Below are 14,071 nucleotides of genomic sequence, written 5' to 3'. Positions count from 1 at the left end.
AGAGGAAAAAGAAAAAAAAAGATAATTCATGAATGATATCAGAAATATACTGTCACTCCATTTGTAGGTATGTGTTATGAAGGATGACACAGAAAAGCAAAAATAAATATTACACTAGGATGCAAGATCAAGAGAGACTTGGAGTCCATTTTTAACTTTTTAAATAGTTTAGAGCAGGTGTCTTTTCCTGAGGTCCAGGAATGACTTTGTGATGGGGAAGGAAGCAAAAGGCTGAGTTTCTAAACATTCTAAGACTCAGTGCAAAATTTTGGCTATATTTGATTATGTAACATTTTTGGTAAGGGAGAGAAGTTTCATAGCTTTAATCACATATTGGTAGGAATCTGCCACCACAAAACAGAGAAGGACCAAGGATAGGGAGTTCCTAGAGTTATAATAAATAGATATCTGCTCTTTTGAGTCATGTAAGGAAATTAAATTTAATGAAAATATTTCTTTTTCTTTCTTTCCTTTGCCCTAATTCCTATTATGATGAATTTAATGTATTTTGAGTCATTTTGCTAAACTTTACTTAAATGAACAAAGTAGAAAATATTTTGGTCTACTTGGACTCACAATTCAGCAGAAGGGTGCCATAGTGATAAGGGTACATCAGGGTGTTTCTGAAGGGCAAGTGAAAAGACAGAAAACAGCATGGAGTAGGAGCACTCTTTATCCTTGAGCCCACGCTGGGCCTCACCAGCTGGCTTATCATTCTAGATGCCAATAGATGTGGTATAAAGAAGGTCAGCTGCCAAACATCATGGAAAAACCAGAGAATCCTTGCAGGATGTTTAAATTCTTTACGTAAGTTGACAAAGGATGAGGACATACAAGAGGAGGGTGAGTCAGTGACACATATGAGTTACACTCTCAGATGATCCAGTGCCTAGTTTTCATACCTTCTCTCAAGAGCTGTTTTTATCAGCTACTTCAGAGAAATTAATAATGCATCTCATGAGTTCTGCCAAATATATGAAATTCTGGCAGAGGCAGTAAGGAGAAACATGCTCCCCATTTGGCATTTGCGTTAGGGATAATGTTTGATGGTCATCATGTATTTTTTGTCACATCTTTGCCCTGTCCATAATAAGACTTACAGACTTATATCTAAATGCTGGAATCCATTTTAACCTTCTTAAAAAATATATGGACCATCAGGTCAATTGTTTTTCAGATCCTTCCTGTGAAACTTATTTCTAAATTGTTTAATTTCTTTTCAGAAAATGTTTTCAAATGAACATCTTTTGCAAATGTGTTTCTCAACTTCAACTCATATCTCTCTTTCTTTGGGTCTCACCTTTTGAGAGACTTTTATAACTTTGTAATTAAAATCCTATCAATACAACTCATGTGAAGTAATAGGATCCTAGGCCAGGTATAAGTGTTGCAGGCTTTCTCAGTATTTGACAATTACAGAGTATCATACACAGTTGGATTCCTTTGCAAATAAAGTATTTTATATTTAGAGATTGCATTTGGGGGCAGAGCTAATGTGTTAGTTGACTCCATTATATTTGTATTTATTTTTTTCAATTAATAAATTCTATATTTCCCATCTTTGTGTAGAAAAACAAATCAATTTTGATTAAAAATAAAATAAAAACAAATTACATTTTAATAAAGAGGATTCACCTAAATTCTAGGCCCCAAGTCAAATATTTCAAAAGAAGTCTCTTAGTATGGTTTTTAGGTGTAAAACAAACACAGCCTTTGCAGAAAGGCTTATTAGGGCAGTGAAGAATCTGCTTAATGTTTTTAAAGTAATTTTACTAAAACGTACAGAAATGAACAACTGGGCTTGGTCTCTACTAGTTCAAATGAGATAACTAAAGTAAATCACAAGATTAAACACCGGACACAGGATTTGTAGAATTCTGGATGTAGATATGGCTTCGGCAAAATAGGAGGAATAAGTTCTAGTGTTTTACAGCATAATAGGGTGACTATAATAAACAATACTTTATTGTATATTTTAAAATAGCTGGAGGAAAGGATTTTGAATATTCTCAACACAAAGAAATGATAAATGTTTAAGGTGATGGATATGCTAATTACCCTGATTTGATCATTACACATTGTATACATGAATCAAAATATCACACTTCTAGCCTGGGCAACATAGAGAGACCATGTCTCTACAAAAAAAATTTAAAAATTAGGCTGGCATGGTGACATGCATCTCTAGTCCCAGCTACTCAAGAGGCTGAGGTGAGAGGATCCCTTGAGCCCAGGGGTTTGAGGCTGCAGTGAGCTATGATCCCACCATCGCATTCCCCCTGACTGGCAGAGTGAGACCTTGTCTCAAAAAACAAACAAACAAAAAACACCACACTGTACTCCATAAACATGTACAATTATTGTGTGTCAATTAAAGATAAAAATAGCATAAGGTGAAGTGCACATCTGACTAAAAGATTGCATGATGTTTCTATAGGATTCTAAGCACAAATGACTTCTTTAGCATTTTTATAAACCATTCACTTGTGACTTTTCTTCCAATTTTAAAGTAAGGATTCTCCATGCAATCTAACTAGTTGTAATAATGGCAGAGAAGCATTGTCCTTGCTAACGTGGGGAGAAGAAGTGAAAGCAATATCTAGAAGCATCATCTTCCTATATAAAAGATAATCATTTTGATCACAGACAACACAAATGGTGGCAATGTTGGGCCAGCATAACGATATTAAATCCAGTTGTCATCTCAGCTGTATTTTTGTCTTCAGGGGTAAGCAAACTAATTTCTCAATATTTCATCTCCAGCTGCTCCTAGGTTGTTATATTTGAGGCAAAATACTCTTGCAAGTAAAGTATTTAAGATTTTTGAATGTAAATGGAGTAGAAACTTAATGGTTTTAGAAACTGCACAATAGAAAGAAAGAGATAAAATTATTTTATTGGTTCAAATAAACTGGAAAAAATAGACATACAAATCACTTAGTTGTAATTTTAAAGAATTCCTCAAACTAAACTTGAATTTAAGCATAAGCTTATGCTTACAGATTACTATTTGCTAGCTTACTAATTATTATTTGAATTAAGCAGTAAGAACTAAAATTTAAGTTTCTTAGTTTTACAGATTGATTTGAAGGCATGCTGTCTTGCTAATATTGAAATAAATTTATTTCTTAAAAATTATTATTTTACTGGATTATGTCAGAAGCAGGGCTGTGTTCTTGAGGAAGGACAAGCTTCTTCTCAGACTCATCAAAATGAAGCTCTCACTGTTCTGCCCTTCAGAGGTTGGGTTGGGCGGTTGTTGTGCTGAATGGGGACAGCATTATCACCTTCAACATTTGATAGAAGACTGCGGAATTGTGCCAGCTGGAAGGATAAAATATTTTTAAAATACAAAGTTTTTAAAGTTACATAAAGCATTTTATTTACAGGATTACCAACCACTGATATTTAGAAAACTGAGTTAGAAATTGCAGTAATATCACTAATAGGAAGAGAGTAAGCCCCAAATCCTTTATATTCATTCCTTTGAACCAGGCATTTTGCTTTAATTATTGATAACTGGGTTAAAGTATCAACTTTTCAATTTCAGCTGGGGGTACATTGGGTGAGTGACTTATTAGCTTGGTACCTTAGTTTCCATATAGTACTTACTTCACTGTGTTGTTGTGAAGATTAAATGGGTTAATACACGCAAAGCCCTTAGAATGTTGCTTGACATATAGCATGTGCTCATTAAATGTCAGTTAGCAACAGGCTGCAATGCTTGTCCTGTAGGTTTGTTATGAGAATCGGCTAATAAAATATATGTAAGGCACCTAATAAACGTGGTTGAGCAATGAATGACACTATAATCACCATTATAAACAACAGTTAATGAGATATTTTGTTGAATATTTAAAAGTTTAAACTCCACAAAAGGAATAAAAATATTTTGCCAACTATCAAGGTATGCCAGCTGGGAGCCACAATTCCCCAAAGTCTTATTGAAATGTCCAGTCACAGTTTTTCCTTTATTTCTGAAATGCTTAAGAAGATATTTAACAAGGTTGGACTTTTCCTTATTAAGGAGGAAAGAGTGGTGGGAGTCATTTTTTTTTTTCTGCCAAAGGCAAAAAAAAGTATTATAATGCATTTTTGGATAGTTTAATAAACCTATGTCCCCAAATTAATATTTTTAAGTTGGGAGGAAAAATGAACTTCTCACAAAGCTGACTGAAATAATAATCTCTCTCACTGATACTATCAATTAAAGTAATATTCCTGCTACGCATTCCCAGTTCCCATTCATTCATAGCTCTACCTGCTCTGAGCTGACACTGATGCTCTCCTTAAAGATGATCCAAGTTACACTCTCATAAAGAGGAGGATGAGTCAGAGAGCCAGGGTAGGTCCAGAAATCCAGGGATGAAGGAAGGAGAGTAGAGGGGTCAAAATTTGTGAATGGGGCTCGTTTGCCCTGGAAGAAAAGAATACATCATTACAGCATGATATAAAATACTTAATATGAATATATGTGACATATATATGCTATATTATCTTGTTATACATTATTTAGAGATTTTAGCTAAGAGTCATTGATTTTTCTACTATTTAGTATTTAATGACTGGTGTGTTTGTGGATATAAACAACAATATCAACAGAAGAAAAAAAGATGAAAAATGTGTTATATGTAAGTTTTTGACCAAGACGTTTCCTTCTTCATTTGGTTGCAGATAAGCAAAGATTCAAAAACCTTTTTTACAATCTATATCTTTAAAACATATTTAATTTCTAGTATAAAGCTTTTGTTTTTTCTCTAGGAATGATGCCAGATTCTATTTCAATGGCAAAAATCTTTATTGACATGCATATTGGTTGTTTTAGTTTTATTCTATTTATTCCTATCATCTTTTCTGATTATTACTGGTGTATAGGAAATATACTGATATTTGTATGCTAATCTTTTATGCATTCTGTATTTTAGATGATTCTTCTGGAGTTTTCAGGTGGATGTTAGTGATGATATCAACTGCACACAATGATAGTTTTTTTTTGCTATTTCAATATCTATCATAATATGTACTCTTTCATTATTTTGTTGCACTGACTAGGACCCTTATTATAATTTTCAATTGTGATGGTCACAGTGGCACCTTGGTCTTGTCCCTGATTGAAATGAAAATGCTTAAGTGTTTCACTATGAATTTAAATGTTGATACAAGTTTCTAGGTAAATTCTTTATCAAATTCAATAAGTTTTCAGACAGTTTTCTTTCATTTTGTTTCATCCTAAAGAAAGGGCATTAACATTTATCAAATGATTTTAAGCATTTGACAAGTTGATCATGAGGTTTTCTTCATCTTTAACTAGTTAATATAATGAATTAATTTAAGATTTTCTAATATTGAGTCATTCTTGTATTTTCCCAAAAATACTAGTTCAGAAACTCTACGAGTTCAGAAACTACTCTTTTAATACACTGTTGAATTTGATTTGTTATAATAAATTTTAGGATTTCCTTTAGCTACATTCCTAAGAAAGTTTATCCTATGTTTTTTGTTTTGTCTGTTTTGTAGTTTTCATACCCGGTTTTGGTATCAGATTCCATTAAATTGATGGGAAGTTTTCTGTCTGTTCCTTCATCTGGGCAGTTTAGTTAACACTGGCATGATTGTTTCTTAAAAGTTGAGTAACCCTTTTCCATGAAGTGGTCTGGGCCTAGTCTTTTTGTTTAATAGATACATTTTGACTACTGTTTAAATTTACTTTTAGGTTCTCAGTCTATTTAGGTATTCTAACTCCTTTTGAGTCAATGCCTTTACTTCACATTTTCTTGGAAAATTATCCATTTTATCTAAATTTTAAAATTTACTGCCATAATGTTATAAAAAATTTTGTCTCTTAAAATTCTCTTCTATATCTTTAGTCACAACCTATTTATTTCTAATAATGTTTCATATGTACTGCTTTTTTTCTCTTTATCCAGCTTCCCCAAAGTCTGACTTTTTTGTTGTTCTTCCAAAGAATCAACTTTTCAATTTATTGATAAAATTTTACCCCTTACTTAGTCATCATTTTTCTTTTTAAAATTTATTTATTTATTTATTTAAGATGAAGTCTTACTCTGTTACCCAGGCTGGAGTGCAGTGGCACAATCTTGGCCCACTGCAACCTCCACCTCCTGGGTTCAAGCGATTCTCCTGCCTCAATCTCCTGAGTAGCTAGGACTACATGTGTGCACCACCACGCCCAGCGAATTTTTTGTATTTTTAGTAGAGACAGGATTTCACTATGTTGGCCAGGCTGGTCTTGAGCTCCTGACCTCAAGCAATCTACCCGCCTCGGCCTCCCAAAGTGCAGGGATTACAGGCATGAGCCACCACACCCAGCCATCATTTTTCTTTCTTATTTTATTCTTTTCTGCTTTTATCTTCACTAATTATTTCCTTATATTTTCTTTTCATTTTTTTTTGATAACTCTTGAGTTGAGGGCTTATTTTTTATCTTCTGTCATTTATACTTTATAAGACACTCATTTAAGTTTAATCTTTTCTAGAATCAGCATAAATCAGATTTATTTTACATAAATATATGACAGTTCTCCATGCTGCAAAACATGACAAATCTCTGATTTATGGTTTAACTGCTTACCATTAAAACAATAAAGCTGTTTGTGTATATCAAAAAATCCATGTTTTTTTGAGTTGACAAGACTTACGGTTATCAAAGATTGTATATCAATCATATCTCAAAAGAATGCCCTTTACTTCTGAATTTTTGTACTGCTAAAAAACTAGAGATATCTTTATTTATGAAATGGAAAATTACAATTTTGTTAGATATAGTTTTTCAAGCAAATTTAAATGGCTATGTAATCTGGTTTTCTACAGGCCATATTCTGCTGAAATAAAGAAACCATAACTATGAAAAACAAAAAACCAAAACAATTCTCTGCATTAGAGACTTTCTCAGAGGTAGGCAGTATTGAAGTAGCACCTTGATTTTCAGCTGGTAGCTTTTGCTATGGCCTTCCTACTCCCCAGTTTTAATACTTCATTAAATGATTTCCATAGATCTGTAAATTCTTGATCTCTGATTTAAACTACTTAGTGTGTTTACCTTGGTTTTAATTGCTTGGAGGGCATCAAGTACTTTCTGCAGCTTTGGGTTGGCCTCACCAACCTGGAGATTTAAGAAAATAAAGTATGCGATAAAGATTATTATCAATCGAACACTGCTTAACTAAGTTTTGAATTTTTTTTCAATTAACAACTGACAAGAGGTAAGGTATTTTCTCTCTGCTTTAGAAGGGGAAATTTTTCAAGCTGTATGTCTTTGAGGGCCTTTGTACTCTATAAATTGTTTATAATATGTACCTACAGATAAAGTAGCAAACTAAAAGCTTGATTTAAACTTAATTATTGGCAATATGTTCAAAGTTATACAGGGCAAAATCTAGTAATTTATCAAAACTGACACAAAAACAAATCTCTTATTTTGGTCTGTTATATTAGTTTTCATTACTACAGTATTTGGCATATTGTAAGTGCTCAGTAAAGGTTAAGTAGAGGTGCTATAATTTCAAGAGTTACTTGGTTACCCAGGCATACCCAATTTAATAATAACTTTTTCGTGGAACTTTTCAGGGATTCTTCTATAGAGGATTTGAACAACATCTGCCATTTAAAAAATCAATTGAATGTTCTTTGCAAGAAAAAATTCTCTTACTATTTCTTTCCTAATGAGATATTAAATTGTTAAATTTCTGAATCTATGATTTCAGGTTTCCTTATTAATATTTAATAATATTTCTTTCCTGATGAGATATTAAATTAATAAATTTCAGAATATATGATGTAGGAAGTTTAGAGGAAGAGGAATTTGGAAGAGATGGAAAATAGAAATTCCTTTTTCCCTATGAACACCGTTCTATCTCACCTCCACCTGAAACTCATTTCTCTCTTTAAGAGGGCAGAGATAAAACCAAGCAATAAAATACTAGGGAACTATTTGTTCACCTGTAGTCATCAGTTAAATGGAAACTTTAAAATAAGAAATTCTAAAATATATGTTACCTTATATCCTTCTATTTTGAGGTCTAATTGGTAAGACAGTGGAAGCAGAGCTGTGTAATTATCTGTAACTCACCTTCATCAAAACACCAATAACTGCCAAACCATCAGCCTTTGAGACAGCTTCAGCAAGGCTGGAGTACTTTGCAGAATTCCAGTGAGCTACGTGAAGCTAAAAATGATACTATGGTTAATTAATTATTTATACCAGTGTGATGAAAAAAGGTAAGTTATAAGTTAACTTGTTACCATATGATGATGTATCTTGGCTTAGACACATAAAACTTATGTGAACCTTTATCCACTGGATTAGAAGAGTTATGTTCTCACTCGTAGGAAGGGTTATCTGTGTGCCAAGTAGAGATTACAAAACCTGGAAGCAGTAAGCAAAATGTCCTTTCCTATGATACTGTTATTGGATATTACGCCTTTAAATGTATCTCTCTTTGTTATGAAAAGATCAGGAAATATGACTAACTAGTTTTTGAGAAAATAATTGAAGTAATTTTCTCTCACATGAGGTACTTTATAGTAAATTTATGAGAAAGGGTTCCTGGAGTACCTGGGAGTCTTGGCCAAGAACAGATTCTTTCGGGCACATTAGTGCCCTTTCCAAACACCTCTCAAATAAATATCTCCAGCTTAATGTCTCTGCAAACTCTAGATTTGTACATCCAAGTATGTATATACGTATTCTTGATTTATTCTTGATATATCTACATGGATGTCTAATAGATATTTCAGACTTAATCTGGCCAAAATAGAACTCTAGATTTTCTTCTTGCCATACCTGCTTAATTTTACCTTCTTAGGATAAGGTTTTTAAATTGCTCAATCAATAAGTACAACAATTATCATTCATTTCTTACTTTCCCCACCTATTAACATTCACATCTTACAGATTATACTTCGTCACATGTTCACAACTTTGAGCCTTTGCATTAGCTTCTAACTTTCTCTGGAATTTCCTTCCCCATGATCTTCAAATGGCAGACTTTTGTCTTGAATTAGGGTTGAACTCAAATGCCACTCCTTAATTCTTTTCTGATCATCCAATATAAAGTAACCACCACAAATAAAAACAGTTCTAGCCATATCACTTATTTAATCTCTCTCCTTCCTGTTCTCCTTCCTCCCTTCCTCCCTCCCTCCCTTCCTTCCTCCCTCCTTCCCTTTCTTCCTCCCTCACTTCCTTCCTCCCTCCCTCCCTTCTTTCCTGCCTTCCTGCCTCTGAAATTTTTATTTTCCCTATCAAATGCAAGTACTGATAGCAAGTACTTTTTAAAAACAGTATCTCCCGCCTGTAATTCCAGCACTGTGGGAGGCCGAGGCGGGCAGATTATGAGGTCAGGAGTTTGAGATCAGCCTGACCAACGTGGTGAAACTCCATCTCTACTAAAAATACAAAATTAGCCGGGTGTGGTGGCACATGCCTGTAATCTCAGCTACTCAGGAGGCCGAGGTAGGAGAATCACTTGAACCTGAGAAGAGGAGGTTGCAGTGAGCCAAGATCGTGCCTCTGGACTCCAGCCTGGGCAAGAGAGCAAGATTCTTTCTCAAAAATAAATAAATAAATAACAACAAAAAATAAATAAAGACGGTATCTGGCATATTGCAGGTGTTCAATGAATATCTGATGAATGAAAAAAGAATGATTAAGACAATATATTAAGAGGGATCACTTATTGCAATTTCCTCTGACCATGCCAGTGTAGATTCTGTCCCTTCTTGTAATTAATTATTCTTACATCTGTATTCCCATGCTTCTTTGTGAATAGTCATACTGCCATTTACTGCTATATTTAATCACAATAATTTATGCCTATACTTCCCTGCTTGAAAAGCGTTTGCTTGTGTCTCTATGGAAATGTTAAGTAACATTATTCAGCACATGCAACATGAAAGGTGCTGGTCTAAGTGTGCTCTGTATGGGTTGACTCTTTTCATGCTGTCAACAATTATTAAGATAGATACTAATGCTATATTATCTAGATTCTCTATATAGGAATATTGGAGTGTAGAGTGATTTGTTCGAAGTTGTACAGCTAGTAAGTGGTCGAGCTTTGATTCAAACCCTGGCAGTCAGCTGGGTACTTGCAATCTTAAGCAACAGGCTGCACTGCCACTCAAACCTATTGTCTTATAGGTATCCCAAGAGGGTTTATTGAACTGAATTTAATCATATGCTAAACTTTGTGGCTGTCTCTCATATCTAGCATGGATTATATTGATTTTTCTCAATTTAGATGAGAGAGTCACTAATTTAATTTTCTTGGATACTACCAACAATCCTTCCAAAAAGATAATTCTAATTTAGGCTCTTAGTCCATTTCATTTTAATCTGCATTCAATTTTATGGAGGGGAAAACCCAATTAACAGATTTCTGTGCATTGAAAGGTGTTAGTCATGCTTTACAACACAAGGTAAAGCAAGTTTTATTTGTATACAATCTGCTGATATTCTATCATAATAAAAGATACACATACTTTGTAACGTAGCAGTCTTCCCTGTAAAAATCTATCCTACATAATTACTTTCACTAGTGCACAAGATATATGTACCGATATATTCACTGAAGCATTTTTAAATAAAAGCAAAAGAAACCAATATAACAAAAATCATATGTTGTGATTGTTCATCAATAGAAGGCAGTTAAATAAATTCTGATGCATTCACCCAAATGAAATACTATGGTGACAGTAAAAAAGGTGGAATTCAATCTTCTGATTTTTAAAAATTGTCATGATAATTGAGTAAATAGAAAAAAAGCAGATTGCAAAATTATATATATTATAGAATTCATCTGATGAAAATAAAACTAAAAAGTCAACCTGCATATATGGGTACACATGTATTATATAATTCATACATCTAAAGTAAAGAGCAAAATTTCTCCAATTTTAATCTCCCAGACCCTCTGTTGACAGTTTGGTGTACATGTCTCCATTTTTCTTTGGATATACTGATAATAATGTCCTGAAATAAATCACAAGCTTCCATGTGAGAGCAAGTTAAGAGCCAGGGAAGCTCAGACCCTCATCTAGGTGTATGCTGTTCGGTGACCATTGCTATGACCATTGCTCTTAGTAGAGTCTCATTGAATTGTCCTGGCTTGACCACAACGATACTGCTGGTGTATCCAAACTTGAACATTTAAATAAAGAGGAAATGGTGGTGTGTTCCATTTGGGGTTACAGCTTTAAAGGAGAGCAGTGCCACCCTTTGAAGCTAGCTTTGATATCAAGGTAACAGTTTTTGAGGCATTCTCAGGGAAAGGTGAATCTTGGGCTCAGTAGTTTAGCTGCCTCTTTCCACATGAAAATTTTCCCTCTCTTGCCAAACATTATGTGTCTGTGCTTGATTTTAATGGAACCTGGGAGTTCCTTACTGGAATACCCATTCCTTTGGAGTCATTATGATGTTGTCTTAGAAGAGAAGGGAGAAGCTGCTTCTGGGAGTACTCTCAGGGTAATTATCTCTCACTTACTAAATTACATTACCTCGGCAGAATATTTGACTCCATCCACTGTATGTTCTGAACCATGCTCATTTGTACTGCCCCAGTGAAAATGGAACTGAAAAAGCCTATAGCTGTCGGAGAGAGATCCACCTTTCAGCACTGGAAGTAAAGGGAACCGATTGTTAGCCTGATGCTCCACAAACTCTAGCTTATCTTTGCATTTAATATAAACTAACACTAAATTGTGTTGAGTAGAAGTGAAAACAAACATTAGTGCCTAGACTTTCATCTTGTTTTCCCCCACATCCATGAGGATGACAGTCATATGTATGGTGCACCCTTGACTGTGGCATTGATGAGATATTCCATGAATTATACACATTTCCCAGCACACGAGCTACAATTTTACCTGTTTCTAACTCCTAGAAAGCATATTGCCATGTGAGTGAATTACATCATTACAGGGCTGTCCTTGAATCTCCTTTAATTTGCAAGTTTATTCCTTCATTCTTTCAACAAAGACAGTATGCATCAAAAATCTTTAGTAGTTTATTTTGAGTAATGAACCATTCATCACCTACTATGTAACTGATGAAGACACAACAGTATATCTTGACAGCTTTGTTGAGAATCCCTGCCCAGGTACCAAGAGAGAGTACCAGTGGGGCAGTGGGGCACTTATAAAACTTTGTTTGGAGAGACTATCCAATGATAATATTAGTTAAATGCACATAATACCAGACCTAATCTAATATTAATAATGGACATAGCCCCAAGGTGCCTAAAATATAGGCCTCAGAAACTAGTAAACAAATTTAGCATTTTAAATCTGTAGAACTCTTTTATGGAATTGTCATTTAATAAAATATTCAATAAAACTTCATGAAAAGCTAACTCTGTAGCAAAATTTGTTCCAGATTCTGGAGTATAAGGATAATTCAGTTACTGCTTTGTTTTTCTTTTCTACTGTGCTCATTCATACTCATCCCAATTAGAAAATATTTTTCTTTTTAGTTGTTCTATTTGTAATGACTGGTTCACAAGACCTTTCTGGATAAATGCTGTTTATTCAGAGACAGTGAAGTGAGCATACAGATACTGGAATGACGAGAAGAGATGTGATGGTGACTTTGAAAAGAAAGACTGAAAATAGAGAGCTGGGAGTTCCAAAAATTTTCTTTACCACCTGGGAGTTTTCCAGAAGTCCAAGATGCCTCAGTAGATTACAGAATGCTGCACACAAGCACAAAAGACTTAGAATGGGTGTCATATTTTTCGAGTACTGTTTTTTAAATTTCCCCAGTAGACTGTAAGAAAAAAAATATCAGAAGGGTCCTTCAGCTCACCTGATCGGTTATCGTTGTCCTCAAAATTTACATGGAAGGAATGTCCCACATTGATAATTTCTTTGGCTGTGGCTGGGTTGTAGGAGACACTAATAGGTTTCAGAGAGGTGTCATGTTTGGCTTCACTGGTTTTAATGTCAACAGGGGACTGGTTATTTCCATTGGCAATGGGATACAGCTTGCTCCATTGTTCAGGACCTACCAGGACAAACACGTGTAAAATCAATGCTTTATCAAATGCTTGATTCCAAGTTTTAGGAGTATAGTTACCTGTTTCCTTATTAGATTAGTGTTTATTTAAGTGTATTAAATGATATTCTCTTAAGATTAATAGAAATTCTGTGTTTGAAAATGTCCCTTTTCTTTCTTTCTTACTCTCTCTCTTTTTCTCTTTCTTTCTTTTGCTTTCTTTCTTTCTTTCTTTCTTTTCTTTCTTTCTTTCTCTCTCTCTCTTTCTTTCATTCTTTCTTTCTTTCTTTCTCTCTCTCTCTTTCTTTTTTTTTTTTTGACAGAGCCTTGCTCTGTCACCCAGGCTGGAGTGCAGTGATGCGCTCTCGGCTCACTGCAAACTCCGCCTCCCAAGCTCAAGCGATTCTCATGCCTCAGTTTTCCAAGTAGCTGGGATTACAGGCACATGCCACCATGCCTGGCCATTTTTTTTTGTATTTTTAGTAGAAATGGGATTTCATTAAGTTTTCCAGGCTTGTCTTGAATTCCTGACTTCAAGTGATCCACCTGCCTCGGTCTCCCAAAGTGCTGGGATTACAAGCATGAGCCACTGCACCAGGCACCTTTTCTATGTTGTACTATAAAATAGTGTATTTGTCAATACTACTAATATAGATGTATACTTATAGTCTATAGAATCAGACCATACATATTTTATTATTAGCAATAGATTTCTAATACAAGCTTACCTCATTTTGTTGTACTTCACTTTATTGTGCTTTGCAGATATTGCATTTTTTACAAACTGAAGATTTGTAGCAACCTTGCATCAAGCAAGCTTATTAGGGGCATATTTTCAACAGCATGTGTTTATTTCATGTCTCTGTGTCACATTTTGTAATTCTCACAATATTTTAAACTTTTTAATTGTTCATATATCAATCATGGAGATCTTTGATGTTACTATTATAATAGTGTTGTGGCACCATAAACCATGTCCAAGTAAGATGATGAACTTAATCTGTAAATGTTGTGTGTGTTTTAACTACTTTACTGACTGGCTATTCCCCATCTATCTCCCTC

General features: G+C 34.4%; 1 protein-coding gene across 2 annotated transcripts in view; it reads right to left on the bottom strand.

Annotated features, from left to right (window-relative positions):
- Positions 1–2,264: 2,264 nt before the first annotated feature.
- LOC129042574 (carbonic anhydrase 1) overlaps positions 2,265–14,071 on the bottom strand; it is a 50,807-nt gene continuing 39,000 nt past the window's right edge. Inside the window, exons 3-8 of one of the 2 annotated variants that reach the window (XM_054498777.2) lie at positions 12,821–13,018; positions 11,515–11,633; positions 8,090–8,185; positions 7,061–7,123; positions 4,262–4,417; positions 2,915–3,324 (exon numbers count right to left, since the gene is read on the bottom strand). In XM_054498777.2, coding sequence (XP_054354752.1) covers positions 3,208–3,324; positions 4,262–4,417; positions 7,061–7,123; positions 8,090–8,185; positions 11,515–11,633; positions 12,821–13,018 — 749 coding nt within the window. In that variant the 3' untranslated portion in view covers positions 2,915–3,207. Of the gene's footprint in view, positions 3,325–4,261; positions 4,418–7,060; positions 7,124–8,089; positions 8,186–11,514; positions 11,634–12,820; positions 13,019–14,071 lie in introns of both variants that reach the window. The other variant, XM_063669459.1, reaches the window with a different exon arrangement.

Source organism: Pongo pygmaeus, chromosome 7 (assembly GCF_028885625.2).
Source record: "Pongo pygmaeus isolate AG05252 chromosome 7, NHGRI_mPonPyg2-v2.0_pri, whole genome shotgun sequence".
In the NCBI taxonomy this organism is placed as follows: Eukaryota; Metazoa; Chordata; class Mammalia; order Primates; family Hominidae; genus Pongo; species Pongo pygmaeus.
Note: the sequence above shows the minus strand (reverse complement) of the source record. Positions and strands in the feature narration are given on the sequence as shown.